Source organism: Lemur catta, chromosome 6 (assembly GCF_020740605.2).
Source record: "Lemur catta isolate mLemCat1 chromosome 6, mLemCat1.pri, whole genome shotgun sequence".
Taxonomy (NCBI): Eukaryota; Metazoa; Chordata; class Mammalia; order Primates; family Lemuridae; genus Lemur; species Lemur catta.
The window spans coordinates 8,961,477-8,974,460 of NC_059133.1; the positions used below are offsets into that span (position 1 = coordinate 8,961,477).

The 12,984-nt window shown below is 45.8% G+C and overlaps 1 protein-coding gene across 3 annotated transcripts; it reads left to right on the forward strand.

Annotated features, from left to right (window-relative positions):
• The first annotated feature begins 79 nt into the window (after positions 1 to 79).
• On the forward strand, positions 80 to 12,218 carry JOSD1 (Josephin domain containing 1). Of its 3 annotated transcripts, XM_045552850.1 has the most exons (6): positions 124 to 197; positions 504 to 829; positions 1,019 to 1,339; positions 8,669 to 8,797; positions 8,955 to 9,149; positions 10,121 to 12,218. In XM_045552850.1, the coding sequence occupies exons 3-6, from the start codon at positions 1,155 to 1,157 to the stop codon at positions 10,218 to 10,220; spliced, it is 609 nt and encodes a 202-aa protein (XP_045408806.1). In that variant the 5' UTR covers positions 124 to 197; positions 504 to 829; positions 1,019 to 1,154; the 3' UTR covers positions 10,221 to 12,218. The 3 variants fall into 3 exon arrangements, with proteins under 3 accessions (XP_045408805.1, XP_045408806.1, XP_045408804.1); XM_045552849.1 differs by having other exon boundaries at positions 80 to 144; positions 504 to 1,339; XM_045552848.1 differs by having other exon boundaries at positions 160 to 213; positions 504 to 1,339.
• Positions 12,219 to 12,984: the final 766 nt, after the last annotated feature.

Genomic DNA, 12,984 nt, shown 5'->3' on the forward strand with positions numbered 1-12,984 from the left:
CGCCCTGCGGACGCACGGCAGCCGCCGCTCCAAAGCCGGCGCCGCTGACGCCAGGCGTGACGCCGCGGCGGGGAGGAGCCGGGACGGCGCGGGAGGGCGTTTCCGGAGCACGCGCCGGGCGAGGGCCGCTGACGTCGGACTCAGGTGCGCGCGCCCGCCTGCCCGCGCGCGGCCCAGGTGGCGGCCCGCAGCTCCAGGTGGCGGCCCGCGGCGGTGAGGGGGCGGTCGGCGGCGCGGGGGGCTGGGGTAAGGGGCGGCGGGAAGGCGCCTGGGCTTGCACTCACGTGACGGGCGGGAAGGTTGGGTGGGGGCGGCGAGCCGCGTGGGCCCAGGCCGCGGAGGGCGAGGCGAATTGTCCGGCCCCACCCCTCCCGGGCCTGCCCGTTGCCGCGCAGAACCTTCCCTCCGGCAGGGGCTTGACCCGCCGCGCCACTTCCCCAGCCAGCCCGGTGCTTCGCCGCGGCCCGCCCGCCCGGCGCTGCTGACCGGAGTTGTTTCCGCAGGGCCGTGGTGAGAGGGCGACAGTCCGCGCCTTCGAGGGAGCCGTGCCCGCCTTGGCCCGCGCCCTGCGGAGCCCCACCGCACTCGAGGGGATGGAGGGCTGCCCCCTTGGCCCCGGCGCGGCCCGCGATCCCACGCTGGCCGGTCCTCGCTAGCCGCTCGGATTGTGCGTCTTATCCACTACCGTCCTAGGCCTTGTCTCCTGAGTCAGTGGCGTCGTGGTTCGAAAGAAATGGAAGAAAAGGAACGGTGTGACCGATTCCGTTCGGTCCCCCTGCGTTGAGGCCTGGTTGGCATTTGCAAAGAGGAAAATACAGCAGGAAAAATCGTGGGTTTTTTGGAGGGGGGTGGGAGGGGAGGGTGGGGAAAAGGAAACAAGGTCTTACATTTTATGATTTTTTAAAAATTCTACACTTTGTCAGTGGTGGCGAAATAAATCAATCTAAAAGTTATTTTTCTATTGAGAAGAGAGAAGAGGTGGGTTTTTCCCCCTTTTGATTCCAACCTTTTCTCCCAGTGACAAAGCATAAATTATGGACACCAGCGAATAAGGTGGACCTCAGGAATTTTGGAAAGGCTGAGAAGCTTACATTCTTCCTCAGGAGGGAAGAGTCGGGTGTTTTTAGCCCTCTCTGGAACCTAAAACAAAAAACATGAGTTGCGTGCCATGGAAAGGAGACAAGGCCAAATCTGAATCATTGGAGCTGCCCCAGGCAGCACCTCCACAAATCTACCATGAGAAACAGCGCAGGGAGCTTTGTGCCCTCCATGCTCTCAATAACGTCTTCCAGGACAGCAATGCCTTCACCCGGGAAACGCTTCAAGAGATTTTTCAGAGGTAGGGGACCCCTTCTCCTTGGCATCTTGATAGTTCTTGGTATTTCTGGATTTCTGTGGGTGGGACAGTGTCTTAGCTACAGAAGCCTTTAAATCTGCAGGTATTAGCTAGATGCTGTTAGCAGGTATAAGGCACACAGGAATGGGAAAGATAATAATCACTACCATTTATTGGGCACTTACTGTGGGCTAGGCACAGTGCTAATAGCCTCAGTTGTGTTATCTCAAGTGATGTGCTCAACAAGCCCCTGGAATATATGTTACAAGTGTTATTTTCGTTTTGCAGATGAAGACAGGACTCACCAGTAGTTCAGTAATTTGCCCAAGGTAACATAACAAGATTTGGAGCCAGGGTTGAATTCTTCTTTGTATCTCTGCTGTTGACCACAAAGCTATCATGGCTCTCAAGTCCTGCCACCAAGGAGTTTACAGTCTAGAATGGGGACAAGATATGTACACATTCGGTCACCTGTCATCAAAGGTAGACCATGGTGGGTACCACAGGAAAGATACATACATAGCGCTCAGCTTTTCAGTGAGGCCATGTGCTGGCCCTGGTGCTCTTCATATATTGCTTTGTGTAGCCCTCTCAACATTCATTTCACTGTCTGTTTTACTGACAGAGAAGCAGGTGGAGAGGTCAGATAATATGTCCAAATAGCTTCTAAATGGCAAAGTTATGCTTTGAAGCTGACCACAGATCCCTTTCTGCTTTATTCAAGATGGCCTTTCTCATCTGCTTAAAACAAATGCCACCCTACAGGGTGATAGTTCAGCTTTTTTTCTCTTTGATTTTCTAAAATTGTTTTATCAAAGGTTTTGAGGATTAGTTCTATAGTGTCTGAATGGACACAGCAGCACATCTGCAGTCCATAGTAACTTAGGCAGTGAGTCTGTCTGATCACCCCAACTGGAAAGGGTTAGGCCTGCTCAGTTCTCAGTGTAGAGAAAGGTCAAAAATGCTTCAGCAGTGCATATTGGCAGTTCCAGAAGATACTTTTTTGACTCCTTCCATTTGGGGATGAACTCATTGCCACACCCGAACCTGAATTACAGCTGGAAGCAACCTATTTGGGCGATTTGTGAAACGTAGGTGTGGACCATTTACCCTGAAAGAACCATAGTAGGTCTTCTCTTAAAAGAATGTTAATCCCAGTATGCTGACAAAACTATGATGAGAGTAATTATTTTCCTGTGCCAGTAATAACCAGAGTAATGCCTTAGCAGGATGAATATGTCATTTGCATCATGGCCGTGGCCATTATCTGACATCAAGTAGAGTTGACTTTTCAGGAAATTTGTCTCAGATCAAGTTATGCGGTGGAAAGGAGGACCCTGTCCATTAGACCTCTTCATTTTGGCCAGCCATTAATATTTCTTATTTGCAAATCATTTCCTAATCTAAAACTAGGAAAAAGGAAAGGACACAGTAAGAAATGTACTAGGTACTCTGTAATATGTACTTACGGTCTTGCAACAACCTTGTCAATGATGATCTAAGGAAACTAGGATTCAGTTTAAGTGATTTGCCTGGTTTCACCCACTAGTAAATAAATGTTGATTGAAGATTGTGTGTATCCAAACTCAGAAAAGTTTTTACTTGTATAAATTTGGCCCCTGGTCTGACTAAGGGCATAATCGTGATGAGATCACTAACACACATGAACACTTTGCGCAAAGCACTGTTCTGAGTGTCTTCTTTGTGTTAATTCAGACCTCACACTGATCTTATGCGGTAGCTTCTGTTCATTTCCCTTTTTTCCAGATGAGGAAATCATGGCACAGAGTTCAGAGCTGTTGATGGCAGGATTTGGCCCCAAGCTTTGTGACTCTAGGGCCTGCCTGTGCAACTACTCTGCTGCTTCCTGAGTGCTGGGAAGGCTCTCCAGAGCTGTTGGATCAGCAGCAGCTGTTCCCCTGCTAGTATGCTGGGCCAGGACTGAAGATCTGGCCTGTGATCATCAAGTATTTATGGATAGTAGCAGGAATCTTTCAGCTGTGTTTTCCTGAATGAAAGAATGCTAAATATTTGCTAAAAACCCACATGGAACCGCAGTCCTATTCCTTTTAAAGCTTTAGCAAATTGTATTGCAGTCCTTAATTCCCTATCAGCACAACATAAAGATCCACCTCAAAGTAAAAGCAAACATCAATACCTAATAGAATGTACTCTGTCCCCACTCCACATGTGGGATTCTGTATATTTTATGTGGAAAGGCTGTATGGATAGGTAGGAACAACAACAACAAAAAAAGTGTGAAAGGAAGCCAGAGAAAAAAGCAAAGGGAGAGAAGATGGAATTTTTTAAACAAACATTGACTAGCTGCCTGCAGAGTGCCAGGCACTGCTAGACACCATAGAGAAAACAAGTTGAACAGGCCGCAGCCTCTGAGAAGCACAGCTCAGAGCTATGGTGTGACCTAGGCCTTGAGAACAAATTTAAGTAAAGTTAGAACTGTGGCATTCAGAGCAATTTAAAAGTGAAGAGATGCTCTATTTTGATCTTATGCTGTTTTGAAGATGTGGCTAAGGAATGGTAGAAATGGGAGAGAAATGTTGGTAAGCTCTATTTGTTAAGAGGAAGTTCATCCTAACAGTTGAATTTAAGCCAGATAAGAGAAATACAAAAGCAGGGTGGAGTTTCAGTTGAGTTGTGGATATGAGATGACTCATGCTTGGAAAAGAAATGAATAGGAACTTAGAAAGAGCTAAGCTGATGATTCAGCAGCAAGGACAGGGAAGAGAGGAGTCAGGTATGATAGAAGCTTGGTCCAGGATTAGAACATAGTGGTAACATCTGCAAAAAGAGGTCATTTGTTTGAAAAGGATCTGTTTCAGCCTGTGAAATTGGAGAAATGATTAGAGAAACTGGGCAAATGTCCTCAGTGTTTATGTATATAGATGTGGATATTTGACCTCATACATTTTATCATATACTGTGTGTCTTAAGCTTTGAAAAAAATGGACACAGAAGTCAATATACTAGCAGCTTTGCTAGATTATTTTGAAAATGTTCGGGCCTGAAACCTTTTCACTAGACTCATCCCAATTTTTCAGTGATCAGATATTCTTGCAGCTAGCTATGCATTCCTATCCCAAATAGAATAGCTATTAAGATCTAACTAGATGAAAACTAGCTTGGTACCAGGGGAAAAAAATCTAATGAAAGTTGGAAGGGACAAAGAGATTAGAAATACTGGTGAACAACCAGCATTCTCTGCCACAGAGAGTAAATATTCCTGCCTCTCCATTACAAGGTCCCTGAGCCAGTTGAAGGAGCCACATTTAAAAGTATGGTAACTATAAATTGAGAAAAGGTGTTGTTGAGTATTACTCTCTAGACCATTGAATTATCTCGTCCAAGGGCCAGGCAAACATAATAATAACTAACACTTACAGAGTACTTCTGTGTGCCTGGCCCTATAATCCATGCTTTATTTAGAAACATATCAGGAAGTTCTGAGCCATATTTTCTAATGTCACATCTCTTCAGACGCAATAAAAAGAAAAGAAAGAATTAGGGGAGAAAAAGAATCTTGATGGAATATCTTCTCATCTCCCTTTTCTTTAAAATTCAAAACCATCACCATAGCCAGACACAGTGGTAACTGCAGGAGAGGACCAGGGACTTATCTGAGGGCATAGACAGAAGTGGAGACCTGGACTAGAGCCCATCTTTTCACTTTTAGATCACTTCAGATCTCATGGGTCTAACCTCTGGCTGTGATGACAAAAATGAGAGGCTCACTTAAGAGCACAGAATATCTGTGGAAATCATTGAGACAGTCCTGACTGGTTTGCCAAAGGGTCTCGAGAAAACTCTCCATTGGAATCAGAACAGGACCCCATGGAGTTCAGTGGGACCAGTGTGAAATAGCTAGGGGACTGTTCAGGGTTGCCTTAGGCTTAGAGGTTGAATCCTAGCTCTGCCACTCCCCAGCTGTGCCTGACTGTGCGAGTCACTACAATCTTTGCACCTAGGCTTCCTTATTTACAATTCTCAAGATTGTTGGGTGGATTTGGTGATAAAGCCCAGAAAAGCAGCTAACAACGGTGGGCACTTGATTCTTGTTAAAGTAAAAGCAAGAACTGGTGTGGTCGGTGTACTGAATGAGCCCCACTTATTCAAAAGACCACCCTAGAATGTGATGGAAGCCATTCTCAGCATTTCCTGTCCTGATTGACTTGGCCAACACGTGTTTGTTGAGTTGCCACTGCCTAGCTGTGAGGGATACAGCATACATGAGCCATCCTCTTTGCTTCGGGGACTTACTGTTTGGTCCTTGAAGCATATATAAATAACTGAATTCTTTAAAGGTCCTATAAGGTAGGAATCATTCCCATTTTTACAGATGAGGTAACAGGCATGGAGATTAAATCTCACAATTAGTGTTGATGATGCTAGGACATGAACTCAGATATGTGCTGTCCTCCCAGTATCCTCCTTTGTCACAGAGGAGCCAGGAAAGATTCCTTGAAAGAGATAGGGTGTGAGATTGAGCTTGAGGAAGCTTTAAGATTTGGCTTGGAACAGGAAATAGGATGGAAGAATAGAGGCCACATAGTCCTGGCAGCTAATGTGCACTAAGCCCATCGAGGGCAACAGCCAGCCAATGGGCTGGGAGGTTTATAGTTGGCCAACCAGGCAGTTGGCTGTCTCATCAGTTCCTGTATAAGGGTGAGCAAAATGATGCCTTGGTGAACACAGCAGGAACATAGAGGCTGAATTGGTGATGGAAGGAGAGTTTGGAAGCAAGGAGATCAATTTAGGAGCCTGTTTCAAAAGTCCAGGTGTGAGGCGAGGGGCCTCCGATGAAGGGAGAGGTAGTGAGAATAGATAGGAAGGGATTTGAATCTGAGGTAGAAGATGAAGGACAGGGAAGAGAGAGCTTTGGAACACTAGTCATGTGAGATGTCCCTCAAAACAAATGTGTGGTCACATATGGTTGGGGACTGAAGCATATTGTACACCCCTTCCTTGAGACTCAAGGTGAAAATTAGCATATTAAGGACTCTAAGAATCCCTGCAGGGAACCTGTTTTACCTACTTGGTTCACCCAGCCAGTTACTGTACTGGATGCCTTCCGGGATGCTCTGTCAGTGGTGCTCTGTCAGTGAGCGTGGAACTGGTATCTCCAGGAGCATCCTTGGAAAAGTGCCACTCTAAGGTTTGAGCCTGGCAGGGAGTTAGATGGTAACAAAGGTGGAAGACTCAGCATTTTCTTTGTTGGAGCCTTCATTCATGTACTGGTCAGAGACTTCACTGAAAATAATGGAAGGCTATTGACTAATTGGTGAAGGGAAAGGAACCAGCTGTGTCTTGAGGTAGGCCCTCTTTCATATGCTTTCTCAGTGAATCCAAGTGCCCTGTTAAGCAGTGTTTTAGCCCCAGGCCTCAGGGATTCAGCTGGCCTCTCCTCTTCTCAACCTGCCACCACCTCCCACTCTGATTCGTGGGTCCTCCCTATAAGACAGCATAACTGGATTCAGATGAACCTGAGTTTGAGTCCTAGTTCTGTCACTTGTAAGTAGTCAAGGGCAAGTCAGTTAAAATCACCAAACCTCAGTTTTTTTGACCTATAAAGTAGAAATAATTCATACTCTCATAGGTTTGTTATGACAACTAAATGAAATACTAAAGCATCTACCCTAGGGCTTGGCACAGAGGTTTTCAATAAATGGTAGTTATTACTACAGATAAAGTTTGACTGCAGATTTCTTTGCTAGCCCTGGAGATAAGCATGTAAGCCCTTTTAATTTTAAGGGTTGTCTACTAATATTTATAGGGAAAGATAGGATAACCAAAATAAACACGGAGAACATTTCAGCAAACATTCCTTGAGCAGTTGTCATGTGCCAGGTACTCTTCAGGACCTAGCAGTATAGTGTTAACAGGATGGTCAAGGCCCTTGCTGTCAGTCTGGTGGGGAAAAACAGATGGGAAAAATCATGCCTGGTAGTGACAGGAGCTGTAATTAAATCAAAGCAGGTTGCTATAAGAGGAAGTGACTGGGAGAAACGTAAGGTTGGGTGGTCAGAAAAGGCCTCTCTGGCAGTAACATTTGAGGCTCCTAATGAGGAACAAACCAAGTGAAGATCTCACAGAAAGAATGTTCCAGACAGCAGGGACCGCAGGAACAGTGAATGAGTGCAGAGTAAGAAAGAGCTTTGTGTATTCAAGGAACAGAAAGGTCAGTGTGATGAGAGGTGTGAGATGAGATGCAGGATCAGGCCAGAGGAAATAGTTTAGTGTGTATTTAAGTGCTTTGGGTGAGACTGGAGGGTTTTAAGCAGTGGCAGGGTATGTTTTACCTTTGAAAACTATCGGTATGGTTGGAGTGTATAGATAAGTTAAAGAAAACTTTATAAGATTACGTAAGTTTTTAGAGTCAACATCCTTGGCCTAAAGTCTTGATTCTCTTCTGGGGGTGGCATCTAGCAGCCTCCTGGACATATGCTTTTTGTCTTGAGGAACTCACCACACCTCCCCTCCTCCCCTTCACAGGAGGTCAAAGGCATGCTGACCCTTCCTTCAAATGGCCTTTCCTCAGCTCCTGGCCTGATAAGCCTATGAAAGCAAAATAATAGGATTGGAAATGCCTTTGGCAAAGACCTCATCTTGAAATGGAGTAGCTAACGGGACCTGGCAAAAAAATGGCTTAAAGCCAGGTGGGCAAACTGAGACTGCAGCTGGGTTTTGTCTGTGCGGCACAAAAATTTCGTGTGTTTGATTTATTGTTTTAATTTTTTAAAAAATTCAAGTAGTACACCCACACATTTGGAATGCCTTCAGGTGGGTCATGCATTCCAGTTTCACACAGGCCTTACCACTTTTATTGCCTTACATTTGGCCCCACTTCATACATGCTACCTGCTGAGCCCTGGGCCCCCCTGTATGCCTTTGAGTATTTAATGATTAATGATTACCAAGTGTGCAGGCCTTAAATAGCAAGAACTTAAACTGTAAAAAAACGAGAGTAACAACAATTACTATCCATGCAAATGAAAATACCAAATACTGTTTTCCAGTGTTTTTAAAAAAGGGCTTTTTTTGCTCTAAAGGACAGCATGAAAAAAGAAAAAAAAAAAGGCTTTTATCAAAGCAGGAATATGAGCACTAGAAACAAGCCTGCCGTAGGCTGGGGATTTCATAAGTGGGACTCCTTTGTGGAACACTGACAAAATACTTCGGTAGAAACTGTGAAGTTGCACCTGAACGAGGGGATGAGCCTCGAGGGGCAGTGGTGTAAAGTGCTGTCCTGTCCTGGTAGAGCAGGGCCAGGATGGGTCAGGCTGACCAGGTCTCAGCCTTCTCTTTTCACCTTTGTAGGCTGTCTCCAAACACCATGGTGACACCTCACAAGAAGAGCATGCTGGGAAATGGAAACTACGACGTGAATGTCATCATGGCAGCACTTCAAACCAAAGGCTACGAAGCTGTTTGGTGGGACAAGCGCAGGTAATCTGAAGCAGGCTTGACTTGGTGGAGAACGGCATGGGGGTCGTGCTGCAAGGCTTTAGTACTGGGGCTCATGGCATAAGTGGGCAGGTGGCCAGTTGTGGTATTATAGCTAGGGAACCTTGGGAAGTTGGTTGACACCATTTCTCTCCTGCAGGGATGTCAGTGTCATTGCTCTTACTAACGTCATGGGCTTCATCATGAATCTGCCCTCCAGCCTATGCTGGGGTCCACTGAAGTTGCCTCTCAAAAGGCAGCACTGGATCTGTGTTCGAGAGGTGGGAGGGGCCTACTATAACCTCGACTCCAAACTCAAGATGCCCGAGTGGATTGGAGGCGAGAGTGAGCTCAGGTAATTGCCACCTGTGATGGCTAAGGCGCTGGGCTCCTTAATTTGGTATGTTGTAGAAGTTGAGTTCATCATTGGTTATTTGACAAAGGAAATGAAATCCTTATGGCCTGGGATCCTCTCCCTGCCTTACTTAGAATCATGGGGTCTTATACTTGAAAGACCTTAATCTTTGATGGCCCATCAGGACTTTCAAGTCCCTTTGGTAGGGAATTTCCACATCCTAGGATCCCGGCCTTCTATTCTGGTGGGGCTGGCATTATAACATTCTCTCCATAGACAACTGTGACAGCATAGTTGCCAGTTCAGAGAAAGGAAGACATTCAGGCCAGAGAGGGCTAATTTCCCTCGGACTGGCTGGGTGCAGTGGCTCACACCTGTAATCTAGCAACTTTGGGAGCCCAAGGCAGGAGGATTGCTTGAGCCCCGGAGTTCAAGACCAGCATGGGCAACAGAGCAAGACCCTGTCTCTACAAAAAATAAGAAAAATCAGCCAGGCATGGTGGCACATACCTGTAGTCCCAGCTACTCAGGAAGCTGAGGCAGGAGGATCACTTGAGCCCAGGAGTTTCAGGCTGCAGTGAACTATGATTATGCCACTATGCTCCAGCCTGGGTGACAGAGCAAGACTTTGTCTCTTAAAAAAAAAATTTTCCCTGGGACCAAGGAAGAATTTTTTTTAAAAAAAAAAAAACAATTTGAAGTCCTTTAGAATACATTGGATTCTGTTTTCCTAGAACCAGCTAAGGTTGGCAGTAACGTATGAGGATGAGCAAAAATTCACATTGGAATTTTAACTGGACAGATTGAGAGGTAACCAATTATGGAAACTTCCAAGAACAGTTCACTACTAACTAGTATGTTTTTAGGACGGTCAAGGGTATAAATAGGTTTCTGGTGACCATGTGGCCCCAAGACTGGAATTTGCAGTTCACCAGCATTTCATTTTCTCTTATCTATTCCTTTTTCTGTAGGAAATTTCTAAAACATCATTTGCGAGGAAAGAACTGTGAACTCCTGCTGGTGGTACCAGAAGCAGTGGAGGCCCATCAGAGTTGGAGGACTGATGTGTAACATGGTTCTGCCCAACCTTGCCCTTGCCTCAGCCCCTTCAGTCCTCTGTGATGTGCTGTGGCCTCTGCTGTGGGTCTGCCCTTGCCACTTCCCCAAACATCTCATCGGGTTTTCCCCTTCAGATTTGACAGTGCAATAGGACAGATGCATGGACTGTTACAAGAACCACCCAATGTTTTGTTCCTGGGAAAGGAAGGTAGGAGCTCTGTACACTCTTAAGGCCAGCAATCACAAACCCCTGTTTTATTTAAAAGAGAGGAGAAAGCAAGGGTGGGGGGGGTCCTGGCTCGTTACCGCTTTCTATGAGGATTTGACACAAATTCTGCTGGAGTGTCACTGCTGCTCCAGACTCACCTGGAGATGCCTCCACTCTCCCCTCTTGTCACACCAGGGGGTCTGAAGACTCAGTATACATAAAGCCCATGTGACTGGCTTAAAGGACCCAGAGCATAAATGTCTCTCAGGAAACCATCTCCAAAACCCTATTAGTGGTACACGCTGTTTTCTCTCACCTCCAGTTTATGGCCAGCCTGAGAGTTTTATAATGAAAAGCTCTCTTATTCCAAGTCATGTGGTTGAATCCCACAACATTCTAGTGTGACAGAGGTGAGATGGATACCTAAGAGGATGTGGCGAAAGCCCAACAGGGACAGGCCTGGGGTGGCTTGCTTTCTTCACTCCAGTTTTGTCTCTACTGTTTCACTACATTGATTTGGGAGGTTCTGGGGCAAAAGACAAGGCAAAGAGCAATTTTCCCAGTTGACCCATTCTGGCAAAATAAGAAAAAAATAAGTCCGCCTTTGACATGAAACTTCACTAGTTTGGGACAGAGTTGGGTAAGGAAGGTATTGTGAAGATAAGCCTCTCAGAGTTTAAGAGCAGCCAGAATGAGTAGACATCCTAGCCTCAGAGTCCAAGTCACTATAGTGACACACAGATTCCTCAAATTGGGTGGTTATGTGCATTGTCTTAGGACCTGGGTTTGTCATCTTCATGTAGTTTCCTTTACAAATCAGCTGAGGATTGACCCATCCCCTACCTCTTGAAATAGTTGTAGGCCACTTTTCTTCCGTAACTTTGGAAAATAAGAGAAAGAGGGGAAATAAATATACCACACACGTGTCACCAACGTGGTTGTGGTTGCCCCATTCAGGTGGGCAGGCAGGGATGACCCACTAGCCCTTAAAGATCAATGGTCTTGGCAGGTCTGAGAGCTGCTCCACTGGCCAGATATGTCTCCAGCAGCAAAGCCGGCCTGGGGCTTGCATGCCGATCCTGAGCAAGCTTATCGGGGTGAAGCTGAGGCTTTCTCCCCACTGTGACTGGAGTGCATGTTTACACCAGCACTTTTCTGCACATGTATCTTCAATCCAACAAGGCCATTTTTTACGCTGAGTAACAGAAGCCACCGAGCGGCTACTGCATTATTCCCTCAGCAACTGGCCGCAGTCTCTTCTGCACCATTTTCTATACCAGACCTGCTTGGCACCACAGGGAGCTCTTTACTCCTGCACAGTGACATTCCAGCCACCACCAGCCAGAAGTTAGAGCCAACATTGCTAATTGGCACAGTAGGACCTTGGGTCCATTGGCACTGTCTGGTAGCAAGCCATTTCCTGGGAAGGGGAGGAAACTCCTCTCCACGTATCTGCTTGGGCCTGTGCAAATGGCACTTCAAAAGGAGTCCTCATGCACTTGGAGTCCATGAGCCAATGGGATACGCAAAGACACTTAAACATTTCAGGGCTGGTTTCTCTGTTCATATCCAATTCCGGTGCTTAGGAGCAGGGACCCGTGCTGATGCCCGAGGGCAGAAAGCCCCACTTCCTTTAGGAAGGGAGCACGCCTGACCCTGATGCCCAGGAAGGGGCAACCCTAGGCTTTTCGTTTTTCTTGCTTTTATTCCCTTTTTTTGTTGGCCTTGTGCTGGGTTTGTTTACAAAAGATGTATTTTGTTTAACCAAATATTAAAAATGGAAAACTCCATATATAAATCTCCTTGTCTGTCTGCCTGCATTCTGTAATTTATAAAGAAAAGACACCTTAGTATAATGCTGGTTTAAAAGAAACTAATCACCATCCTGTCATTTTTTAGAGCCATATTGTGTTTTGATCAAAGCTCTCACCTAAATTCAGACAAAATATTCACTTAAGTGGGACTTGGTTCAAAAGATGCCTGAGGCATTTTCCAATTTATCTTAATTTACAAAAATTAGGCTTGACAATTTAAACCCACCTAAGTAAGTATTAGTTTTTACTACACTGGCTAGTGACTGGTATTTCTTCCTAGTTTAACAAGTGAAAGAAAGATCAGGGGCTAAACCCAGTCTCAGCATCCAGAGTACACAGCCACGTTCTATATAATCAGACTGCCTGGGTTTGAACTGAGGTCTCAGCATCCAGAGTACACAGCCACGTTCTATATAATCAGACTGCCTGGGTTTGAACTGAGGTCCAGCACTTACCGTGCAACATTGTACAATTAACTTTTCTGTGGCTGTTTCTTCCTCTCTAAAATTGGAATACTGCCTCCAAAATTGTATAGTACTGTTCTGATAAATAATCCACATAAAAGGTTTAGTACCATATTAGCACAATGATCAATAAAAATGTATGTTAAATGGAAAAACTGAGCCTGGGCAACATAGCGAGACCCTGTCACTACAAAAGAAATAAAATTAGCTGGGTGTGGTGGTGCACTGCCTATAGTCCTAGTTATTGGGGACGCTGAGGCAGGAAGATCGCTTAAGCCCAGGAGATTGAG